The 20,770-nt window shown below is 39.5% G+C and overlaps 2 protein-coding genes across 5 annotated transcripts in view; one reads left to right on the top strand and one right to left on the bottom strand.

Moving 5' to 3' along the window:
- Positions 1-20,770, top strand: part of slc16a2 (solute carrier family 16 member 2) — a 399,269-nt gene that overhangs the window by 154,452 nt on the left and 224,047 nt on the right. The gene's annotated exons all lie outside the window — the stretch shown is intronic.
- mid2 (midline 2) overlaps positions 1-20,770 on the bottom strand; it is a 96,648-nt gene that overhangs the window by 44,387 nt on the left and 31,491 nt on the right. For 3 of the 4 annotated variants that reach the window (XM_062425379.1, XM_062425378.1, XM_062425377.1), the window contains one exon: positions 545-610. The exons of the other annotated variant lie outside the window; for it this stretch is intronic. In XM_062425379.1, coding sequence (XP_062281363.1) covers positions 545-610 — 66 coding nt within the window. The remainder of the gene's footprint in view (positions 1-544; positions 611-20,770) is intronic. 4 annotated transcript variants of the gene reach the window in all.

The raw sequence follows: 20,770 nt of genomic DNA, 5'->3' as shown, positions 1-20,770 counted from the left end.
TTGCTAAATGCAAACAAAAGACACACTCGCACACACACATACAAATAAATTCACACATGGATAAAAAGATGCAAATGGTAACAAGCAAACAGTGAGCCAGAAATAGAACTACCGTTCAAAGAAAGCAAATCAACGATGGTGGCGGCGACGATGGGCATCAACACAACAACAACAAGAACAACAACCACAGCTGCAAAGAGAACAGCAAAGCAAAGCAGCAGACAAGCGGCGGGTGTTTGAAGTAGCTCTCTAATCATGCAAATGAAAGGGGGGTGGGCTGGATAAGCACCTGGCCACAACACTGACTGTCTGACTGCACCACTGTGTGCCTGTCTGTCTGTCCGTCAGACAGACTCCCTGCTTTCCAATATCTCCTTTGCCTGTCGCTCAACCTGATTTACTGCCTGTTGTCTGTTTGATTCTGCTTGCCTCTCTAGGTCCCAGCAGCAGGGATAGGGGATGAGGGGAAGTGGGAGGAGGGTGTGTGTTGGGGGAGGGGGGGTGGGGGGCAGGGGGGTTGGTAAAAGGCAGCCAGGGAACTCACCGCAGCACTTGTCTTTGAAGCCTCCATTACCGCATCTGACACTCTGCCCGGGCTCACCTGATAAGCCTATGAACACACACACATACACTCACATAAGTGCACACATAAACACACACACACACAGACAAGCCTTACTGGTCTGATCACACAACGTCTGCGACCTTAACACGAGAACTCCTCCCTTGACACAAAAATAATTTTCATAATCGTGGATGTGGATGGGACTGTCTGTTAATATTTGTTTGCCTGAAACAAGTGCGGGAGTTACATCAGTGGAACGAGCATTGGGGTGTTGTCTTGCACCCTTGTGTGTGTGTTTGTTTGTGTATGAAGGAGTTTGAAGTTGAACATCAGTCGGGGGACAGATGGGTCATTAATTAGCAAGCTGGAGACGAAGATGATTAATACATCAGAACACAGCTGCCTCCCATGAGGCTGCAGTGTAACAAACTCCTCTGTCCTCTACATACATGCATGTGTGTGTGTGTTTCTGCCTGTGCCTTCACGTGTGTGACTCAGTAGGTATATCTGCATATACATCTACTACACATTTGAGCATACACGCTTACAGAGACGTGTGTGTGTGTTCCTGTGTAGATGACATCAGCTAATAGAGGCACTAAACCTTTTTGCATGTGAAAGTGTATATCCCCTGTATGAGTGACCACACAAAGTCTTTTCATATACTGTGTTTGTATGTGTGTGTGTGCATGCATGTGTGCGTGTGTGTAGATAGGGCTCGGTCTGACTTGTGTTGGCACTCCTGTGACTTAAACCCAGCAGGCAGGACGAATGGCAGAGAGAGAAGGGGAAGCAGAGCAACCGTCAACAACAAACTCATTAAAACACTCAACAGACATCAAAGACGGTGAGAACCACTAAGAGACAGAAAGAGATAGAGAGAGGAAGCAGAGGAAAATGTGGATAAAGGGAGGAATGGAGGCAGATAAGGGTGTGATGGGTGGGAGAAGGTGCCAGCAGTGTTGGATAGTGACAGAGGAGGTGGCAAAATGACATGTCATACGAGGATAACATTTTTGTAATACGACACAATGGCTTTTTCAGTCAGTTTTTGCAACTGTTGGGAACTTGAAAAGACATAAATATCTAAATATAAATATAGATATAAACAAATAAATATGCACCAGCTATTCAGCATCAGCTAATTTATTCTTAAATTCTGAGTAACTACTTGCTAGTTTCAAACTGATTTACTAAATTGGAGCAAACCATTAAAACTTATAGCAATCTGTAGCTGAGATATCTGTAGCGCATCCAATCAAAAGCAATTTACTGTGTAAGTCACTACAGCAAGTCACTGCAGCATTATGAGCTGTAACATAATAACATTTTACAACGCAAAGTCATATATTACATTTAACTCCTAATCTGAGCCTGTCCTCCCCATCTCGGGGCTGTAGTAATTATGAACATGAGAAGTGATGAAGTTAAAAGGTGACAGATTTCAATAGTTGAAGGAGGCAGGTTGGGTGGCAGGTTAAATACTAACTTGCAAAAAGTGGATTTGGTGGACTTTGCTGCAGACCACCATTGTTTGCTTCGTGTTTCCAACCACGAGTAGACTCACAGGTCAGTCTTTAAATGCTTACAGACGGGTAGCAATTTGTGTGGTGCAACCTGTTTTAATTTAGATATGCATGAAACCTAGTTAACACTTAACCAGGCTGGTTTAAACTTACAAAAGCTGGTGTAACCAGCTCCTAAGAGATATTTACAATCAACTTGATTTCTATGGGCAATGTTACCATTATATTTTAATGTTTTTTTCATTGTTGCTGGAGGCTGGGATCTATGAACTTCAACCTGTTTATTTACTGGCATGGAAATAAATACAAAAAATACAATTGCAGAGAGAGAGAGAGGCAGAGAAAACAGATGGAGTGAGACTGAGTAAAGGAAGGGTGGAATAAAAGATGGAGGAGCAATGGGAGACATGTTTGAATGGAGAGAGGGGGAAACAAAAGCCAAGCAGAAATGAGTGATGAATTGTATTTCAGTTGCTTGAGGTGCTTGATGTTGCTTGCTGGGGTAGGCAGGGGTATTAGCAAGGTAATATCATTCATTCACTGATTCAGCATTGGACGTGGCATGTCATGAAATTGAGCAGAAAGAGTGCGACAGAGATGGAGGGGGTTGATGGGATGGAAATAGGCACAAGTCCCATGCTGAGAGGGGCAGCTTGGCAGAGTTGCTCCAATCTTGCCTGCCCTCTAATTCAGTCTCTTGTATCTTTTGTGGCTCTCTTTCCCCATTGTTATCTGTCTTTCTGTCACCCTTTACCTTTCTCTCTCTCTCTCTTAGTTTTTGCATTGAGTCTCCTCTCCCTCGAACCTGACTTTTTATGTCTTCCTTCGCTCTGTTTTTCACTACTTCAGTCCTTATTCTGTCTGTCTCGGCACAGTTACAACTGCAGCTGCTGACAGCCCATCATCTCAGGTTAGATCACCACCCCCTCATATGACTTCATTGTGTTGAAGGGCTCATGGGTCTCATACTTCTACAGATGATCACATTTCTCTTTGAAACAAAAAAGGACAGATCCCTATTTATATTGCAGTAGATACTGAGACCGGAGGTAGGGTTTGTCGAAGAACAAAATGACCTTTTACCTTTCATTCAGGAGACTCACATACTAAGCACCAATTCAACCCATGTTAATGGAAATAAAATAGTTTGAGCAATCCAACAAGCCACCAACTTATTTCATCAAAGTTTCTGCACCTTGATTATTGTGCCTCTGTAGCAACTGTGACAAATTAGCAGTTGGCTCTTTCTGAACTCATATATTGGTAATCAAATTACAGTGTAATGTTTTACTCCCAACCTGATGCATGGACTCAGCACATTGTTACATTGGATAGAAGAACATTAAATGAATTTCACCAAAGGTCAAATTCAAGTTCAAGAATGTAATCAGAAAAGCAAGAGGCAGCAAAAGAAGACACAAGCAGGAGAAGACGGTCCTCTAAGGATTAAAAAGTGCTTGACATTTGGGGAAGACATTATAAAAACTGTTATTCTGCCTAATAAGATGACACTGTCCAGTAGCAGAGTTTCTGGGTTTCTATGACAACAAAAAATGCAACAGAATGCCCCGAGGCTAAGTGTCCAACATCAAAGTCTTTTACTCTTTTAATTAATTCAGGATCCTCCCCTTTGTACAAGAGAAACAATAGAGAGAGAGAGAGAGGAAGAGAGAAAGAGAGAGAGAGAGAGAGAGAGAGAGAGAGAGAGAGAGAGAGAGAGAGAGAGAGAGAGAGAGAGAGAGAGAGAGAAGAGAGAGAGAGAGAGAGAGAGAGAGAGAGAGAGAGAGAGAGAGAGATTAAACTTGAGAAAGAGCAGTAGAATAGAACCAGCTCACTTTACAGCTGTTGTTAACAAGAGGCTTTTCAGAGTTTGGACGTGTCAGTAACACAAGCCTTCTGGGAAACAGGGTTTTTGTCTGAGGATAATATTCCATAGGGCAGAACTCTTGAGACCAGTGAATTGTAGTCGGGTATAACAAACGGGGAGTCATGCTTGTCTCATAACCCGCTGGCTGAGACCCAATTAATGAGACCAATAGGGATGCTTAAAAGTAACCAAAATGTTAACAGTTTTTGTTTGTATCTCACTTACAAAGGCTATCCAACTTTATGCTCTAGCTTTGGGCATTGAGGTCATTCAAGGCAACATGAAAATAAATATACATAAACATTTCAAGTTTAACAATGAATGTAAAATGTCTACTTTTATAGTATTACTTTGTAGCTCTGAATAAGACACCATTGAGTAAAAACCTTTCTAGTTTCAACTCTGAATGAACTCCTGTGACCTTCAAGTAATAAGCAACTGCATGAAGATTCAAGGAATCTTGAAACAGTGGGGGTGCAATGATTAATAGAAGCAGAAAGCGAGAAGATGCTTACTTTCATTTATGAGTCTTGCAAGGGAATTTAAATGGACTAGCAGGAGAAGGAAAGCAGGGAAGGGTACAAAAGGACAAGTCCACTGACTCAGCCTATAGATCTCAACTGCTTATTTCTCCTCAAGGCTTATTATGAGAAAAAGGCATCTTAAATGAACACAAATCCAATAGTAATTCAAGTTTTTAGCTACACGAGGGGATTAGGATCAAGACATTTCTCTGTAGGTTTCAAACGGAATAATGAATCGTCATGACTACTGAGCAGCAGTCACAAGCTGGCATCTGATTTTGTTTATAAGACTCTTGAACATCCCATGAGCCTGTCTGTGCTTTAACTTCCCAATTATCTGTTTGGGTCAGGGACAGAATAACCCAGGGCTACTAAAAAAACAAGAAAGAACAGAGAGAATTAGAACGAAAAAACAAAAAAACAAAACAAAGCCTCAAATACCTCAAAATACAAGCAAACCCAGAAATAGATGCTGCATATATCAAACCTATATCCCTGACCATTTCCCAAACTCCTAGGGGTCTTTATTAGACAATTTCATATCAGATTACAGGCTGAAGATACTGTGATATTTGAACACAAAGAGATGGGAATTTAATGCTGTGGATTAGGGGATCCAGGACTGAGATGAAGTGGTGTTAGGAGAAAAACAGTGATATGGTTGAATGGGCTTAAAGGATCTTTCTGTTTCATTTCAATCTGCCTACTCGGAGGTCTTGGAGGAACAATGCAATTCAGTTTCATGGATTAGTACTGAGAAAGGAAAATAACACAACTAGAAGTGGTTTGGCTGGTGTTCAATACAATCAATATCTCTGCACCTATGTTTTGAGGTAACTGTAATACAATAATCATGTTGAATGCCAACTGAATATAACAAATACACATACAGTATAGAAACTGTCGACCAATGAACAAAATTAGGACTTAAAAATGAGGAGAAAAAGTTCCTTGAAATAAATTCATTTGTATGACTCTCAGAAACATCAGTGCTGCAAATGTCACTTCTGTAAACATTAATATACAGCACCAAATCACTAGTTTGGTGTATGTGATTTTAATCAAGAGCATCTGACAAATGTGACACACACACAGTTACACTGGATGCCATAGGTGATGTGTTGCTCCAATAATATCACACAATTATTTGCCTTATCATTGATAAGGAGAGCAACTCGATTCGTTAACGCAACAGAAAACACAGTGGAAACTAACTAACTAAAAAAAACTTCTTCGTGTTTGATACTGGATGAGTACAGTGCAAGTCCCCCAGAGTATTTATTTATGAATCTTTGCAAATTACCGCAACAGCAATCCATGTTGTGTTTATCACTGTCTTTAAAGTCTGTCGAGCATATTGTAATTAAAACTTTACTACACATTGATAGATGTCTGGAAAAATTTGACAATTTCTCAAATATTTAGGACATGAAGAGCATGATGGCTGTATTCTTGTGAAATAATAATTCACCCAATGAATGCTACATTAAAATCTATTCATTTATCAGTAAAATGAAATAGTGGCCATACAAGTAGAATTCATTTTAAATGACAACCTCTCACAGAGAGTCAGAAGACTTGTTTGGGCTAATTATGCTTAAAATGTTTAAAATGTAGCCATGATCTAATTTCCTTACTGTGATTAAACGATTGTATCAAAGGTAATGCGTTTAAGTACTTACAGTAAATATAGAAATGATATAGAAAGATAATGGTTAAGCAAGATAATTAAAGAATTATCTTGAGAAACCTCTGAATAAATTAAATCTACATGTTATTGCCAAAAGTTAGTATTGTGATTGAAGATGGAATTTAGAGAATATATCAACAGCTTGTCAGACATGCCACGACTTAGCCTGTATATTTGATAGATAAGGAATGTACAGTCGAACAGTTAAGGTCTAAGTTGAAATCTGACTGATATAATAGTAAGAAAGTATAGTCTTTCTTTTTATGCAATTCTTACCTGTTTGAAGCTATTTCAACTCTTTTCTGAGCAAAGCATCAGTGTGTAATCATCATTCTTTCATTGATTTGTGAGCCACTCCCATCCCACAGACACCATATTGCACAGTATATTATAAACCAGCAGGTAAGAGTGGGTCTTTAAAATAGTTTCATCATCTGAGTTATATGATGTGGAGCTCATGACAAAATCCTTGTTAGCTACATCCAGCCTTATCCACAATAGATGATATCATTAGGTTGCTGCTAGTAGCTGGAGGCTAGATATGAAAGAATCTTGTCCTCAAGATTCGAACTGTAACCAACCGCTGTGACTCTTGACTACAGGCATTATCATCACGGTGGCTCGACTTGGCTGCTTTATGAAGACAGACTGTAGAGTAGCGACATGGTTTGGAATTAAAACATCAATATTTAAGGTGATTTATAAATTAACAATATTTATAGTCGTAGACTCCAGAGCAGTGGAGAGTTCAGCCCATAAATGTGTTTCTGTTAATCTCTGACTGCCATCTCACGTACACAGTCCAAAGCTTTGAGAAGGGCTTAGATTGCAAGATAGGAGGAAAATGAACACTGGCTCAAACAACACTGCTCAGGATGCACCGTACATCTTATATTTGTTGCTTCACACAGATAACTGTCCAAACAATGACAACGGTGAATCAAATCATGGTATTTGCAGCACAGGTACAATGCAGCAGCTCTTAGCCGAGCGGATAATACTCATATCTGTGTCCATATCCAGAGGCCATGCCTCAATAATCATAAACATGTCTGGATTCACAATAGAAAATGGCAACAAAATGTGACAGATGTAAACAAAACCCAAAAAGAAGAAGAAGCAGAAAAGAAGAAGAAGAAAAAATATATATATAGGTAGCAGATATCTCCAGCCCCCCTGCTTCTGTTCTTTGTGCTAAGCTAGGCTTAACAAGTCACACAGCTTTCTCTGTGTTGAGCGCACAGATATGGAATTAATAATGATCTCCTTTTCTACCTCTTGGTAAGACGGTAAATAAATTACTTTCTAAAAATATTGGAAAATTCATTACAGACCCAAAGGAGATACACAGTACAATATGTTTCACATCTTAAAATGTTGGCAGCAGAGTGGCCGAATTCAACCAGATTATCAAGGTTCAATCTCTTGAGTCAATTAGTATCTCATCTTTCGGGAACATAGTAGATCCCTGCACAAGACAATGACTCTTATTTTGTGTTTTTATTTATTCTGTATGGTTTTATTGTTTTTAAATTGATCCTGCTTCTGTAAAGCATCTTTGAGTATTGCTAAAAATGCTCTATAAATACAATGTATAATTCTTATTCGTATTATTACCTCTGACCCCTACGAAAACATATTGCTGCCACGTAAGAAAACGAAAAAAGGATTAGTATAATATTATGACATGAAACCTATCACGCTATGATGTGAAACCTTTCTCCTTATAAAGTGAAAAGTTTGTTTCTGGCAGGGCAGCAATACACTCCTGTGACCTCTGTGAAAGTGGGAGAGACATTTTTTTTATTTATACAACAAAAATACAGTACTGTCACCACTTGCATGCTGGAAACAGTTTAACTCCCACATCATTATCTACATGTCTGGAAAATTGATTCAACAGTACACAACAGAATAATATCAGTGGATAATCCTGTCTTCACTTTTTAAGGGTACATACTGTTTGTAACATCTGGCCAGGGACTATGTGAAAACAAATCTCTTATGAAAGTTTTTGTAATATTCTAATATACCTTTTCTCACTGAGCAATTAATACATAAGCCATTTCGTGTAAACACTTTGGAAATACAGTATTTGGTGTTGTAATAGTTGCCATATGCAATGTTAAGAACTCAGCCCAGCTCATTAGGCAGGATGTTCATGGCTTGTTACTAGCCCCCTTTCCTCTCCGTTCACCTCCCACAGCACCAGCTCTGAGTTGCAGCCTGCAGCATGATGAGCTTCACGGTTCCCTTCTCCTCAAGATTGGTTTCTATTGCAAATGGATGTTAAAATCGCACATTAATTTGACCAAAACGCCTGCTTAGCTTCTGCACGAAAAACCAGACAAGGTACAGAAAGAGACACGGAAGGAAAGAGTGCCTAACAGCAAACGAGAGCCACAGAGCCAGACAGTCAGCGTGCAGCCACATTTCATTGGCTGTAATACAGTTATCTAGCTGCCGGCTCGTTGGTATATTCATATGACACGGTTATTCATTTAGCCTTATTTTCAAAAATGCAATAACAGTGAGACCAGTGTGTTGGGTCTGAGTCACTCTGACTGATGGAAACCCAGAGGCCGCTGCTTGGCTCAGTGATTCCAAAACTCTCTGACTCATTGCTACGATGAAAAATGTTCAATAAAACCGACATATTTTCAACAAACCACAGCTACAAAATCCACAGATTTAGTCCCCTGAAGAGTGGAGTCTTTCTTGGACTTTTTCTTGGACACTTTCATTTAAAACCTTTCCCTGGTATTAAGTGTTACTTTGACACATGTTAAGAACACAAAACTAATTCAAATGAAATGAGATGTGTGACGGACAAAGCTTATTATTAAAAAGTAATACGAATATTAGCAACAAGCAAAATGTTTGGAATTACTGTACGCGGAGTAAATGAACCCATTTTATTGGATTTTTGTGACATACAAATCTAGATTGACTGTGTGATGAGTTCGAAAAGTGAAAACAGTTTCTATTTCAGTAGGAATGCAAGGAGGCCAGCACCCACAGGGGGTCTCAGAGACGTGCCATGTATATCCTCACAAATATAACAACATAATGAGAACTGCAGCTGACACACAGAAACAAGTGGCGGCTGCAGAGGATGTTTGCAAAGAAAAACATGATTAAGTTACATAACCTGCTTTGATTTGAGGGTGAACTACACCTAGCATTGCATGAGATGTTGCCACAGAAGTGAGATAAGTTGAGCCGTCAGTGCTGCCTGGTTAGCTGATTGAAAAAGAAAGCTGTGCTGAAACCAAGGTTTTTGTACTCACTAAACCTCCCCTTAAAGCCTTTAAGCGCCACAGGAAGAGAAATAGAGTTGTGGGGAAAAGATATATTTATATAGATCTGTTGAATTAAAAAACGTGACCTGATAGAAGAATACTGTTGATTTTTACACCCAATAAATTAACAATGAATACTGATGGTTTTTACTATGAAACAAAAGTTCACAGACATTTTGACATGAAATAAGTGTCGATATGATATCAAAGCAATATAGTAGTCTTTAGTTGTAATTAGTCTCCAAGGCTGTTTTAATATTTTGTTTCGCCTCTGATTAACATCTAGTGTTGTCACCTCTGCATTATGCTTTCAGGCTCTTTTATCTTTAAAGAAAGCATCAAGCCTTTTGGGAACTATTGAGAACAATTAGCTTTTTAGTCCCTTTGGGATATAGAAATGATTCAGAACTGTGTTACACTCTGGCTGTGATGATGCAATGAATTACTGACATGACAGTTGTGAAGTTTTCATCATGGCCCCACAGCTTTGAGAGTCCTTGACAGTGTTTTACGATATCACTCATAGCAAAGTGACACACCAGATAATCTCACTTGTGACACATGGACCGGAGCACCCTTGCGCTTGTGGAAAATTCATGTGCACTTCAATAACTGGAAATGTTGGGCTCTCTGGCTAAGCTGGTATGAACACCTGAAACCTATTTTCCCTCCTTCTGAGATGAGGCTGCTTGGAAGAGGCAAGTGATTCAAGCTGGACGCAGAAGTGATTTTCCAGGAATGGTATCACTATCATTATCATAATCTATTTTGTGTCCTCTTATCATCATAATTTGTCTTTCTGTGCATCTGGATGCATGCATCAACTTGTACAGTGGGACTGTCAGTACCTCTCTCTTTCTGATTTTTCCCTCTCCTCGCCTGTACTGCAATTTAATTAGAGTGAACTTTACTTGTTATGGGTCTTTTGAGACTAATTTCACAGTGGTTATATCCTATAATCCTCCCAAACATTTGACACTGATAATTAACTGAATTATATTACCTCTACTCCTCTGTCCCTTGACAGTCTCACTATTGATTGCCTCAATCATCAGTCAGTCAAATGTTAAGTAAAAATGTGTAACATATAGTAATTTATTCATTGTGGGTTTTTTTTTACTTTTACCTCTGCAAAATAAATACTAAATGTCAACAGGGAAACTTTCTCATAATGTATTTTTCATCTATAGAATGAAAGACCCAATATGAAGTCATACAATAGTATTTCCTGTTAAATGGAATGTGTTGACAGCTGAAGCCTCACCTGTGGGTTTGCTGGAGGCTGGATGCAAGGCTTGTCATTCAAATCTCAAGCAGTGATGACTGAATCATGCTGAGTCCCAACACTGTAGCTTGATTTTTCTTTTTCCACCGCACTATTAGCTTTTTCATGCCTGCCAATTCTGATCTCTTATCCTCTCCTCTTCTACAATGTCAAATCTCGGCCTTGCCTCATTTCTCCCATAACATCTTCTTGTCCTCCACTTTTTAATTCTGCCTTTTTTAAACTGTAAAAGCTAAATAACTTTGACAGCAGGAGTCCTGTCTCTAAGACTTCTAAGTGCTATCTTTCTCTCAGTTTAAATTCAAATTGGTTTACTGGGACATTTGCCTAAAGAAACAGAGCAATACTGTAACAGAACAGCTTTAGCTAGAACAGCAAAAAGCAGCATAAGTGAAACTAATAACGGATCTTTTAATAATTGAAGTTCTACAAATTAATCTACTCTCTTTTTGGACTCTGTCATCTCTGAGCCTAATGCTTCTGTGCACGTCATCTATTTTTTAAACCTTCAACCCACGTAACAGGAACAATAATCTAGTGTGATTGACACTTTCCACATTCCACTTGTCAGCTTCTAGTAAAACCCTAAGAAAAGTTCATCTGAGCTCACGGACCACACAAATCAGGGGTTGGTTCTGCCAGAGCCTGATAAGGTTATGAGCAACACAGTTGATTTCTCGTGAGAGGGTTCAGAGGCACTGAACGCCTCGTTTCTGTGAGCACATGAGACTGGTGCTACCGACAGGAGGTAAACACACTCATGCTCACATGTTCTTACAAACATTCATGAGGAGTTCGCATCATGGTGCATGTCGACATTTAACTTGAGGTGCTGTCGCCTGCTCAAGCACATCTTGATACAAAATAATGTATCATAATGACTCATGATTTATGAGGAAAAAAAGAGGCAGGCTCAACCGAGATTCAAAATTTCTCTTACTGCAGTCTCAAACTGAGCTTCTGCCAACACCCAAAAATTCCTCTCTAAGGTTTTTGCTAATCTTGACAGATCTCAGCATGGTTTCAACTCGGTCTGCCACAAACACACTTCTCAATTTCCTTGCCTTCAGATTAAAAAACACTGATTTGATAGCCATATAACTTATTGAATGGCTTCTCTGAGCTCTGTAATCTGGTGGAATAAAAATATGTGCAGGTACATATAGGGAAAGGGGGGGAAACAACACAGAATTGGAGCTTAAATGGAAACAGCAGTTATATGCTTACTGCTGTTTTAGTGGTATTGAATGTGATAGTAGATAATGCCATCCAGAGACCTGTTTGAGAGAAACAGTGAGATTTCCACCCTGAAGCGTTTTATCTTGCCCACCACAGTGTGACTTCCCACTGGGCCCTGCAGGCATTCAGATGTAGAACAGAAAAATACCCCGACAATCATCTGTCTGGACTGCAGCAGGCAACATTCACACAAAAAAAGTCCAAAAAAACCACATACACGCTTGTACACAAATGCACAATAAGGAGGGCTTGTTTAGGCTTTCACACAGCCCCCCCCTCCCTTTCACATACAGTGGCAGTGGTCACTGACAAGACAAAGTGGCTCTATTAGTATCAAAGCGGCTCTGTCCACCCTAACAGATGGTTTTGCGTCCTCCAAGGTAGGGAAAGTGATTTACTCTATCTCTACTGTACATTGCCTTATCTAATTTGACCGACCAGGCTCAGGAAGCAGGCCAGTAAATCATGTCAGTATCATGTATTTATAGATTAGGTCAGGTAACTCTAGAGTTGATGGCAGCTACATAACATCTATATATTACACCTGTTACCATGTCAGTTGCTGGCAGGATGCCCAAAGAATTAGATTGACAGAGCGGCAAAAGGAGTGTGAGGAGAAACAGAGGAGACGTGGAAGAAAGAGACAATGGCACCACGATGAGAAGATGTGATTATAATCATAAACATATGGACTCTGTCATCCTTAGATGTATCACTATGACTCTGACTGTGACATGTTACAACACTGTGGATTTATAAGAAGAGAACCTAAGCTCCAGCTTACTTATGGAAATGAAAAATCTTAAGGGATGACAGCCTGATTGCTAACTCACATAACTCTGGCAGTGGCTCCGCTTCACTGCTGTGCATTCCTGATTTAGCCAGACACCAGAGTTATAGTGCAGGGAACCACTCTGGACAGTGTGCGCAATGGTAACAGGGCTCCTTGCAAATAGAGGAGACACATTCCCTGCGTTCCCGCAATTCTGCATGGTTGGCTCTGGCGTCGATATCTAGAGCAGACATTCCTCTTCATACGACTCCCTGGGGAGCTGAACTTCCTTTTCGAAACCTGAGCTAACCAAAAGCTTCCAGGGAGATTCTTGCAGATTGGTGATGATGACAAAATTGTGAGGATGAAGTCCAGTACACACACAGTAAATTAGAATTGGACCACCACCTACATTCATATTTATTTGTATTTGAGCATAACCATCTATGTATTTTCTGCAAGAATTAGAAGGTTTCGTCTGATACACAGTAAAGCAATGCTGTCACAGTTTTGACAAAAATCTAACTTAAAGATGGTAAGATTAGACATCACTGACATTAAGCTGCCACTTTTGGAACTGAAGAAATAAAACCAAATAATAGATGTTTTCTCCCTGATATGTTCCTCGGGCTACAGGATGTAGCATTTTATAATGCGTTATAAAAAAATGTTGCATTGGTCTGATAGCTCTTACAACTTTTATCTGCTACAGAGAAGAGTTTTTGTGAGAAAAGGGCCTTTTTTAAGGCACAGGCTGAAATCTCTAGTGTAGCAGCAGTGTGTGTGTATTTCATGTAACAACATGAGAAAGTGGATCTTTATGTTATAGATCCTACCTAGGATAGGATCTAGGATATATGGATGGCATCTCCATGTTTGTATTGTATGCATGACCTCACACACACACACACACACACACACACACACACACACACACACACACACACACACACACACACACACACACACACACACACACACACACACACACACACACACACACACACACGGTTGGAGCTTTAGTGGGCAAGGTGCTATCTGCTGCTGTCACCACCATGCTTGGCAGAGAGGACAGGTCCCGTTTTAGAACCCATAAAAGAAGACCAGCATGCTATTAAGTATGCATCAGCGCCCCCATTTTTCATCAGTGCACAGTGCTGTTAACCTGTGTTCTCAATCTCTCTGTCACTTGAAATGAACACGCTCACTCAGGTTTGCAAAGTCAATTCACATTCATATTGTCAGTGGAGCCACTCCTTTCCTTTGAGCTCTTGTGGCAGAATCTGTCCCAATCCTTGTAAGCCACCTGAATAAGTCGTACATATTGGACTAACTATCCAACTTTGGCTGACTGCTAGGTGTCTGGTTCTCCTCACAGTAGACCCAATTTCACTTGTGGGCTTGAGTTAATGCAGCAGAAAAGTACAGTTCCGAAATGCTGAATATAGAGATCCAGCCACTATAGTTAAAATGTTTAATCTAAACACACAACCATTTTGTATCTTGTATCCATAAACAATAGCTACATTTTCCAGACTGATTGACTTTTCCTGGTTTAACTCTGATATGGACATTTATGGTTCATAATAATCATGGTAAATGTGTAATTAGAATTGGTTAGAAATTCAGAAAATATAAACCTTTCTGCTATTTCTTATGCCTTAATGATTCAAGCAAAACAGATGTAACTGCTTAAATCCACAATTCAAAAAATGTTTACTATAAAACTTTGTTTTACACTACAAATTACACATACTGTCAGAGCACTATGAATACAACCTTTGTCGTTTTAACACATAGCGTTATTATTCTGAGTGATACGGTTTTAGGGCTGCTTGTATTTTATAAGAAGCACTTCTCTGCCTTCTAAACTATATGTTACTGTCGCCGTGTTAGATAATAGAGCTCATGGTTGTGTCTGTGAATGTGTTTTAAGAGTGCATGTTTTAAAAAGCAAGAGCTTCATGGGAAAGGAATGCTCTGAGAAACATTTCTGTCCAAGGCAGCTGTGTCTGAGACCGAGTGAGCTGGATGAGAATGTGTGGGATAATAGAGGAGACTGACACAGGGAGCCAAAACAACACACATGCTTGGCTTTCCCCTGAAGATGACTCATACTCACACACCATCACCTATCAGTGAAAAAGTGCTTAAGCGAGTTTAAGAGAGGTTGTAAAGTGGTTAAGCTAAACAATCAGTTTGCTTTCCAGCATGTACATTTCCATCTTACAGTCCTAAAGGCGCTGTTAAAGAATAACCTTTATTCCCAATTGCTCATCCACTCAATACACAGTGAAAACTATGTTGACAGATTTGTTTCTTTGTTTTAACTTTTCATCCATCTGCCTGCTGCTTTAATAGAACTGGAAGATAATCACATTTTGAAACGGCTGACGACAATTCATCAGTTTACCTGCCCATATTCAACTCTTATGCAATACTTCACTTGTTTCTCTTCCCTAACTCATGATTTTGCACAAACTGTCAACTAATCCCTGACTGACTAGCCTTCAGACAGAAGACATTTTTTCTGGCACTGTTTTGATTAGTTGAACTGTCTGAAATGTATACTTGTGGAAAGATACAACATGCTGCCTCAGTGACTCAAAAGTAAAAGTAACTTAAAAATAACTATGAGATAATGCACATCTATGCACATCTGGATTCGTTTTTCACTAACTTTGGTAATTGAGTATTATGGTCAACATACATTGAATTTGTCAGCTTTCTATTCAAGATGATTTTTTGCATTTTATAATTCAGACAGTTGTTACAGTAAAGCTACTAAAAAGGAAACCAGCTGTCTTGGAGCCAAAGCTGCAGTAACCTCAGCAATTGCTTTCCAAAAAATGGAAAGGACTCCATCATGAGAACCACTAAGTAAACGCTGTGTGATGAATGAGGCAAATGTGGCTCAGTATTGTTGGGTACCTACATTGGATGCAAAACAACTTTTAAGACATCAAGAAAACTAAGAATTTTTAACTCAAATTTGACACATTTCAGTCCTTCAGGCCCAGACACGCTTCAATCAATGATGGCAGATTTTTGTAATGTAGATAAAGAGTTAGCCATCTTCTGGTGTTACCATTACCATCACAACCTTATGAAGTTGTTATGGCAAACATGTTAGCAAACAGTTGCGTATTTATACATAAAGCAGATCTGGAGCAACATTAGCATTTATTTGGAATCGTGTTTCTGGCAATATGACAAATGTAGTTCAAATATTTGCTTTACTTTTAACTTTGTTTTTATCTCAATTTACTGCTTACTAAAGCCAAAACAAAAACATTAAAGACACTAAAAGACACAGTAAAGACACAGAGTAGGTGTCCCATTTCTAATTTTAAATTTTAATTTCATCAGTTGTTAATTAATACATTCTGATGAGAGACACTTACATTTGTTCTTACTGGATATCCACTAGTGTTGTTTGAAATTCACTGAACATTTAGATAATATAGATAATTTTACTGTCAAAATTCTTATTAATCTATGATTATTGTTCCCTGGGTGCAGCTCAGAGAACCGGTGGGCTATTTTAAGTCTGAGGATAAATCAGAGGTTCCTGTTGTCCCCAGGCCAGTGAAGACGTGCTGCTCATCTCACACTGGTGTCATTAGTTCAAACTAACTATCTTCCCAGCAGTAACACACTGTTCCTGTCTGGCAGCCTCACAACAGGACGCAGAATTTATCACGCACACAGCACACATAAAGCGGAAGTGTGTGCATAGAAGCCAAAACATACATGAAAACAGAGAGCCATTCAATGTACTGTTGGCCTTTGTGTACATGTGTATGCACAAATATCAAATTTCAGTACATGTGTGTATTGGGTCAATAAATTCAGAAGTTGGATGCAGACTGACATTCCAGTATCAGTATAAATATTTCTGTTATACTTTGTTGTCCACTGTCCCTGAACCACAAGCCAAACAAGCTTCTGGAATTTCCAGGCACCTGTGATTTATCCTTTGCCTGAAAAAGCTCTTGTGTGATTAAAATTAGTCGAATTCATCAAGCCTTCACAATTTACCAAATCCCCACAGACGCTAATTTCTAAATCGAGCCTCATAGCAGTGTTCATAGACTGCATGTGTCATCAGTTTCCTCGAACAGAGCTCCTCCCTTCCCCTCATATAAATGTGATCTGTGCCACGGATTGTTGCAGATTAATACTAGGAAGTGTTTACTCATCAGATATCACAGGCAAATAATGTGATATGAAAGGTAAGATTCAAAATGCTTGGAAGCAATTGAAAAATAACATCAGCAGAGGTAGATGCGTTTTCACTGGTAATTAACTTGTATATCTTCTTACACTGTGGAATCTCGCTGCCAGCCATCTGACTGAAATACATAAATAGTAATGAGTTTATCATCTGTCATGCATCATGACAAACCATGTTGTACATATACAAATACAGCTACCGTAACAAAATAAGTTATCACAAATTCATAAAACAGACAGTTTGTATTTATCAGCTGCTTAGTTAAAATGATTCTCCTTGAATGTCAAAAGTATCAGAGGCTTAGCTAAGCTTAGCTATGGTGTCAGATTCTTACAGCTTTACCCTAAAATACACATAGCACAAGCCTTCAAATGCCTGACTTCCAGTTTTAAGCCTTGTAAAAAGGCAAAAAGCAAATGAAGAAAAGAAAAAAATAAGGAAAACTCAAACAGGGTTCAATCAGCATTGATTTCGAAAGCAAGTAACAAATGCAATATAGACTGAGGCCCATGACCTTACATTTTTTGTGCTGATATTAAATGTCTTGACCAGTTTCATGCTTAAAATATCCAAACGTTCGCAGGAATTTTACCCTTGGGAGTGTGAAAAATCCCCAATAGAACAATATTTAGCTCATTCTTTAGGCTTGCAGCTTCTTAAATAAGGGAGACCCGGAACAATATTAAAGAACAATAAATGTTATTGAACAAGTAGATTAATAAATGTAATTTGCAAAGAAATACAATTTCTACAATACAAAATACAATTTCTTTGCAGGCTTTTCAGACAGTTTTCATTTGTATGTACCTGTAGTAAGAAATGAGCCTCAGTCGTAAAAATGATGAAAACAAATTTGCCAGGAGTGCCCATTGAATGTGAATGTATTATAGCGGATCTATTTCTGTAGATGACATGAACCACCTTATAGCAGTGAATACCAGCATCACGCTATAGTTGTCTGTATAACAAGGATGCAGCTAGACAAGTGAAACCTCTTCTCATTTTCATGGAGGAAAAGTGAGGAGAGGCATCAATGGATAATGAATAAATGGGAATGGATAAATCTGTACTTCAGTCTTATATATACACACAAAACTCAGAGATGAGTAATGTCATTTATATTCCTCTTTCTGCATAACACTGTATCACTGCTAACACCACAGCTCTTAAAAGCTCTCCATTTTCTTTCTGCATAAATTGTGCATATGCATGATGCAGTGGCTGGGAGTGATTTGATAAGCTTTTTTTTCATGACCCACTAAATTTTATGATGGGCTGGCGTGACATATTTTCACAACACATGCATGATGCATTGACAGGGCATGCTTGTGTGCATAGTGAAGTATGCACACACACACACACACACACATTTGTGCACACTTCTTGATAGGCACGTTAAAGCACGTAGGCTGAGAAGTGGCGCACATAGACACTAAAAGCTTTCTACTACATCCTCGGTCGTTCCGTCAGCATGACTAAGTGTGCACCATCTCACACTGTTCTCCAGATAGAACCATGATTTCCCCTGGCATCGCACACTCAGCTCCCAATCACTCCACAAATGTCAGACCTAATGGCATCTGCTTCAACACACATGCACACCCACATGTGCTTGCAGGCACACACACACACACACACACACCTGTAAATACTGTACACCAGAACACAGTTGAAGGTGATCATATACCCTCCTACACACAAACACACAATGCTGCTGCAGTGTACAGTATGTAGGTTTGTGGGTGACTGGGGGCGGAGAGGAGTGGTGTTACCTAAAACAAGACAGATTGGCCAGGGGCCAAATCAGGTAGAGAAAGGGATGGAGAGACAGAGAGAGAAGAGAGAGGGGGAAACGTGACAGAAAGCAGGTGGGAAGGATGATGTTTGTGTGCCTACATGCAAAACAGAGAAAGTGAGGGAAATATGGTGACACAATGGGAGTCTGTGTATAAATGGAAGAATTGTAAGTATATCAGAGATAAAGAGTTGAGACTGCAAGAAGATTACAGTTTGGTTGAGTGCTTGACATTACAGCCTTTTAATTTCCTCTTGAAATCATTACTGTCAGTGTTTGGCGTACAATCAGATTAGATGAGCTGAATTGTATTTTGTGCATTTGCTTTTATCTGTCTGTGTCTGTCTGAACAGAGAGTGAGAAAGTGCGTTAGTGGGTGTGGATGTGATTAAATGCACATGAATTTGGGTGCTTATACATGCACAAGCTCGCCTCTGGATTTGGCAAAGCTGGAGTGGAGTCAGCAGCAGGAGCAGACGTGATGCACACATTGCACAGAAAGAGAGTTAGACAGTGCCTTAAGGAGCTTAGATGGGGGAAAGCAGAAGATATTAAGGGTGGGGCGGTCGAGGAAGAAAACTGGGGATGAGGGGAAAGATGGAGGGCTGGAGGGACTGAAGGAAGTGAAGAGAATGGAGAGAGGGAGTTGGAGAGGAAAAGGGTGGAGAGGAGAGAAGAGCAGAGGAGAGGATGGTGGTGTCAGTATGCTATGACTTGTTCTTCCAAAATAGGAATTAATCCAATAATCGCTTGGAAATGTTTTGCATATTTCTTCATTCTTCTCATGTACATAAGAGGCTATCATCTGGTACAAGTATGCATGAGACCTGTCAAGACCTCAGAGACACACACACACAGGCGACGGCAAATCCCACTGCTGTAGGGTTAGTACACATGTGACGCCACCAAGAGTTAAAGATCCGGAGTTTATCTGCTGCTTAGTTCAAGTGTCGCTCCGAGTGTCACAAATGTCAGCAGTTCTGCTAGGCTCTGCCACCATGTCGGCTCTTTAGGACTTGATGCTAAGCACACACACTTCAAACCCTCGAGAGCCCGAGAGTCAGTAAATTAACTGCCAGCAATGCAAAGGAGAAGAGAAAGAAGTCTACTAATTCTTGAGATACATGTCTCCACATTTCTCGGTTTCCTTCGGTCTTTGACCTGTTTCTTCCTCATCTGCTCCTTGCTGTTTTTTTCTTCTTTCTTTCAACTTCTCCCTTACCATTTATTTTAATTCAGGTATCTTTCTTTCATCAAACAAGAACTACCTAGTAAACCTTAGAGAGCAAGTGACTTAAACACATATATGCTGAAAGCCTGTGATAAGATTATAATTTATGTTGCTGGCTAACACCACTTTGGTCCAGGTGTCCAAGTTTCTGCCCTCTTCAACAGTTTATTATTAAAGGAATAGTTTAAATAGTTTTGGGAAAAGCTTCCTTACTGAGCATTGGATGTAAGGTAAAAATGTTGCTAGAGTCAGAAAATTAGTATAAAGGCTGGAAATGAGGAAACAACTAGCCTGATGCATACACATGACAACTTATTGTTTTACAGTGGGTTATGTGTTGGAGCATTGTTTGGACACTGATGATTAGCTGGCACCTGCCTCTTGCCAAGAAATAGTAGCCAAGCTAAGCTAAGAAATGGAAAAGGAATTATTGTGGAAAGGAGGATAAAAAACACTGGTCAGTCATATATACATTCTGCAGGTCTGGCAACTGGACTTGTCCTCCTTACAAAACCCACCTGTCTCAATACTTCAACACAGCAAGTACACATTTCTCACCTCTTGTAGTTTTAGCATGTGTACTGTATTAGGGCAAGCCCATTATTTCCTAACCGTCTGTTGTAGACTTTAACACTTTCTTACCTTTAAAAATAACACGGACAATTATTCTTAAATGCAAATGAGGCCATTGTAAACCATGTGGTAGACATTTCATCTATTGTGTTACAGTTTTTCAC

This window comes from Scomber scombrus, chromosome 9, assembly GCF_963691925.1.
Source record: "Scomber scombrus chromosome 9, fScoSco1.1, whole genome shotgun sequence".
NCBI classification, from domain to species: Eukaryota; Metazoa; Chordata; class Actinopteri; order Scombriformes; family Scombridae; genus Scomber; species Scomber scombrus.
This window is presented reverse-complemented; position numbering and strand designations above follow the sequence as displayed.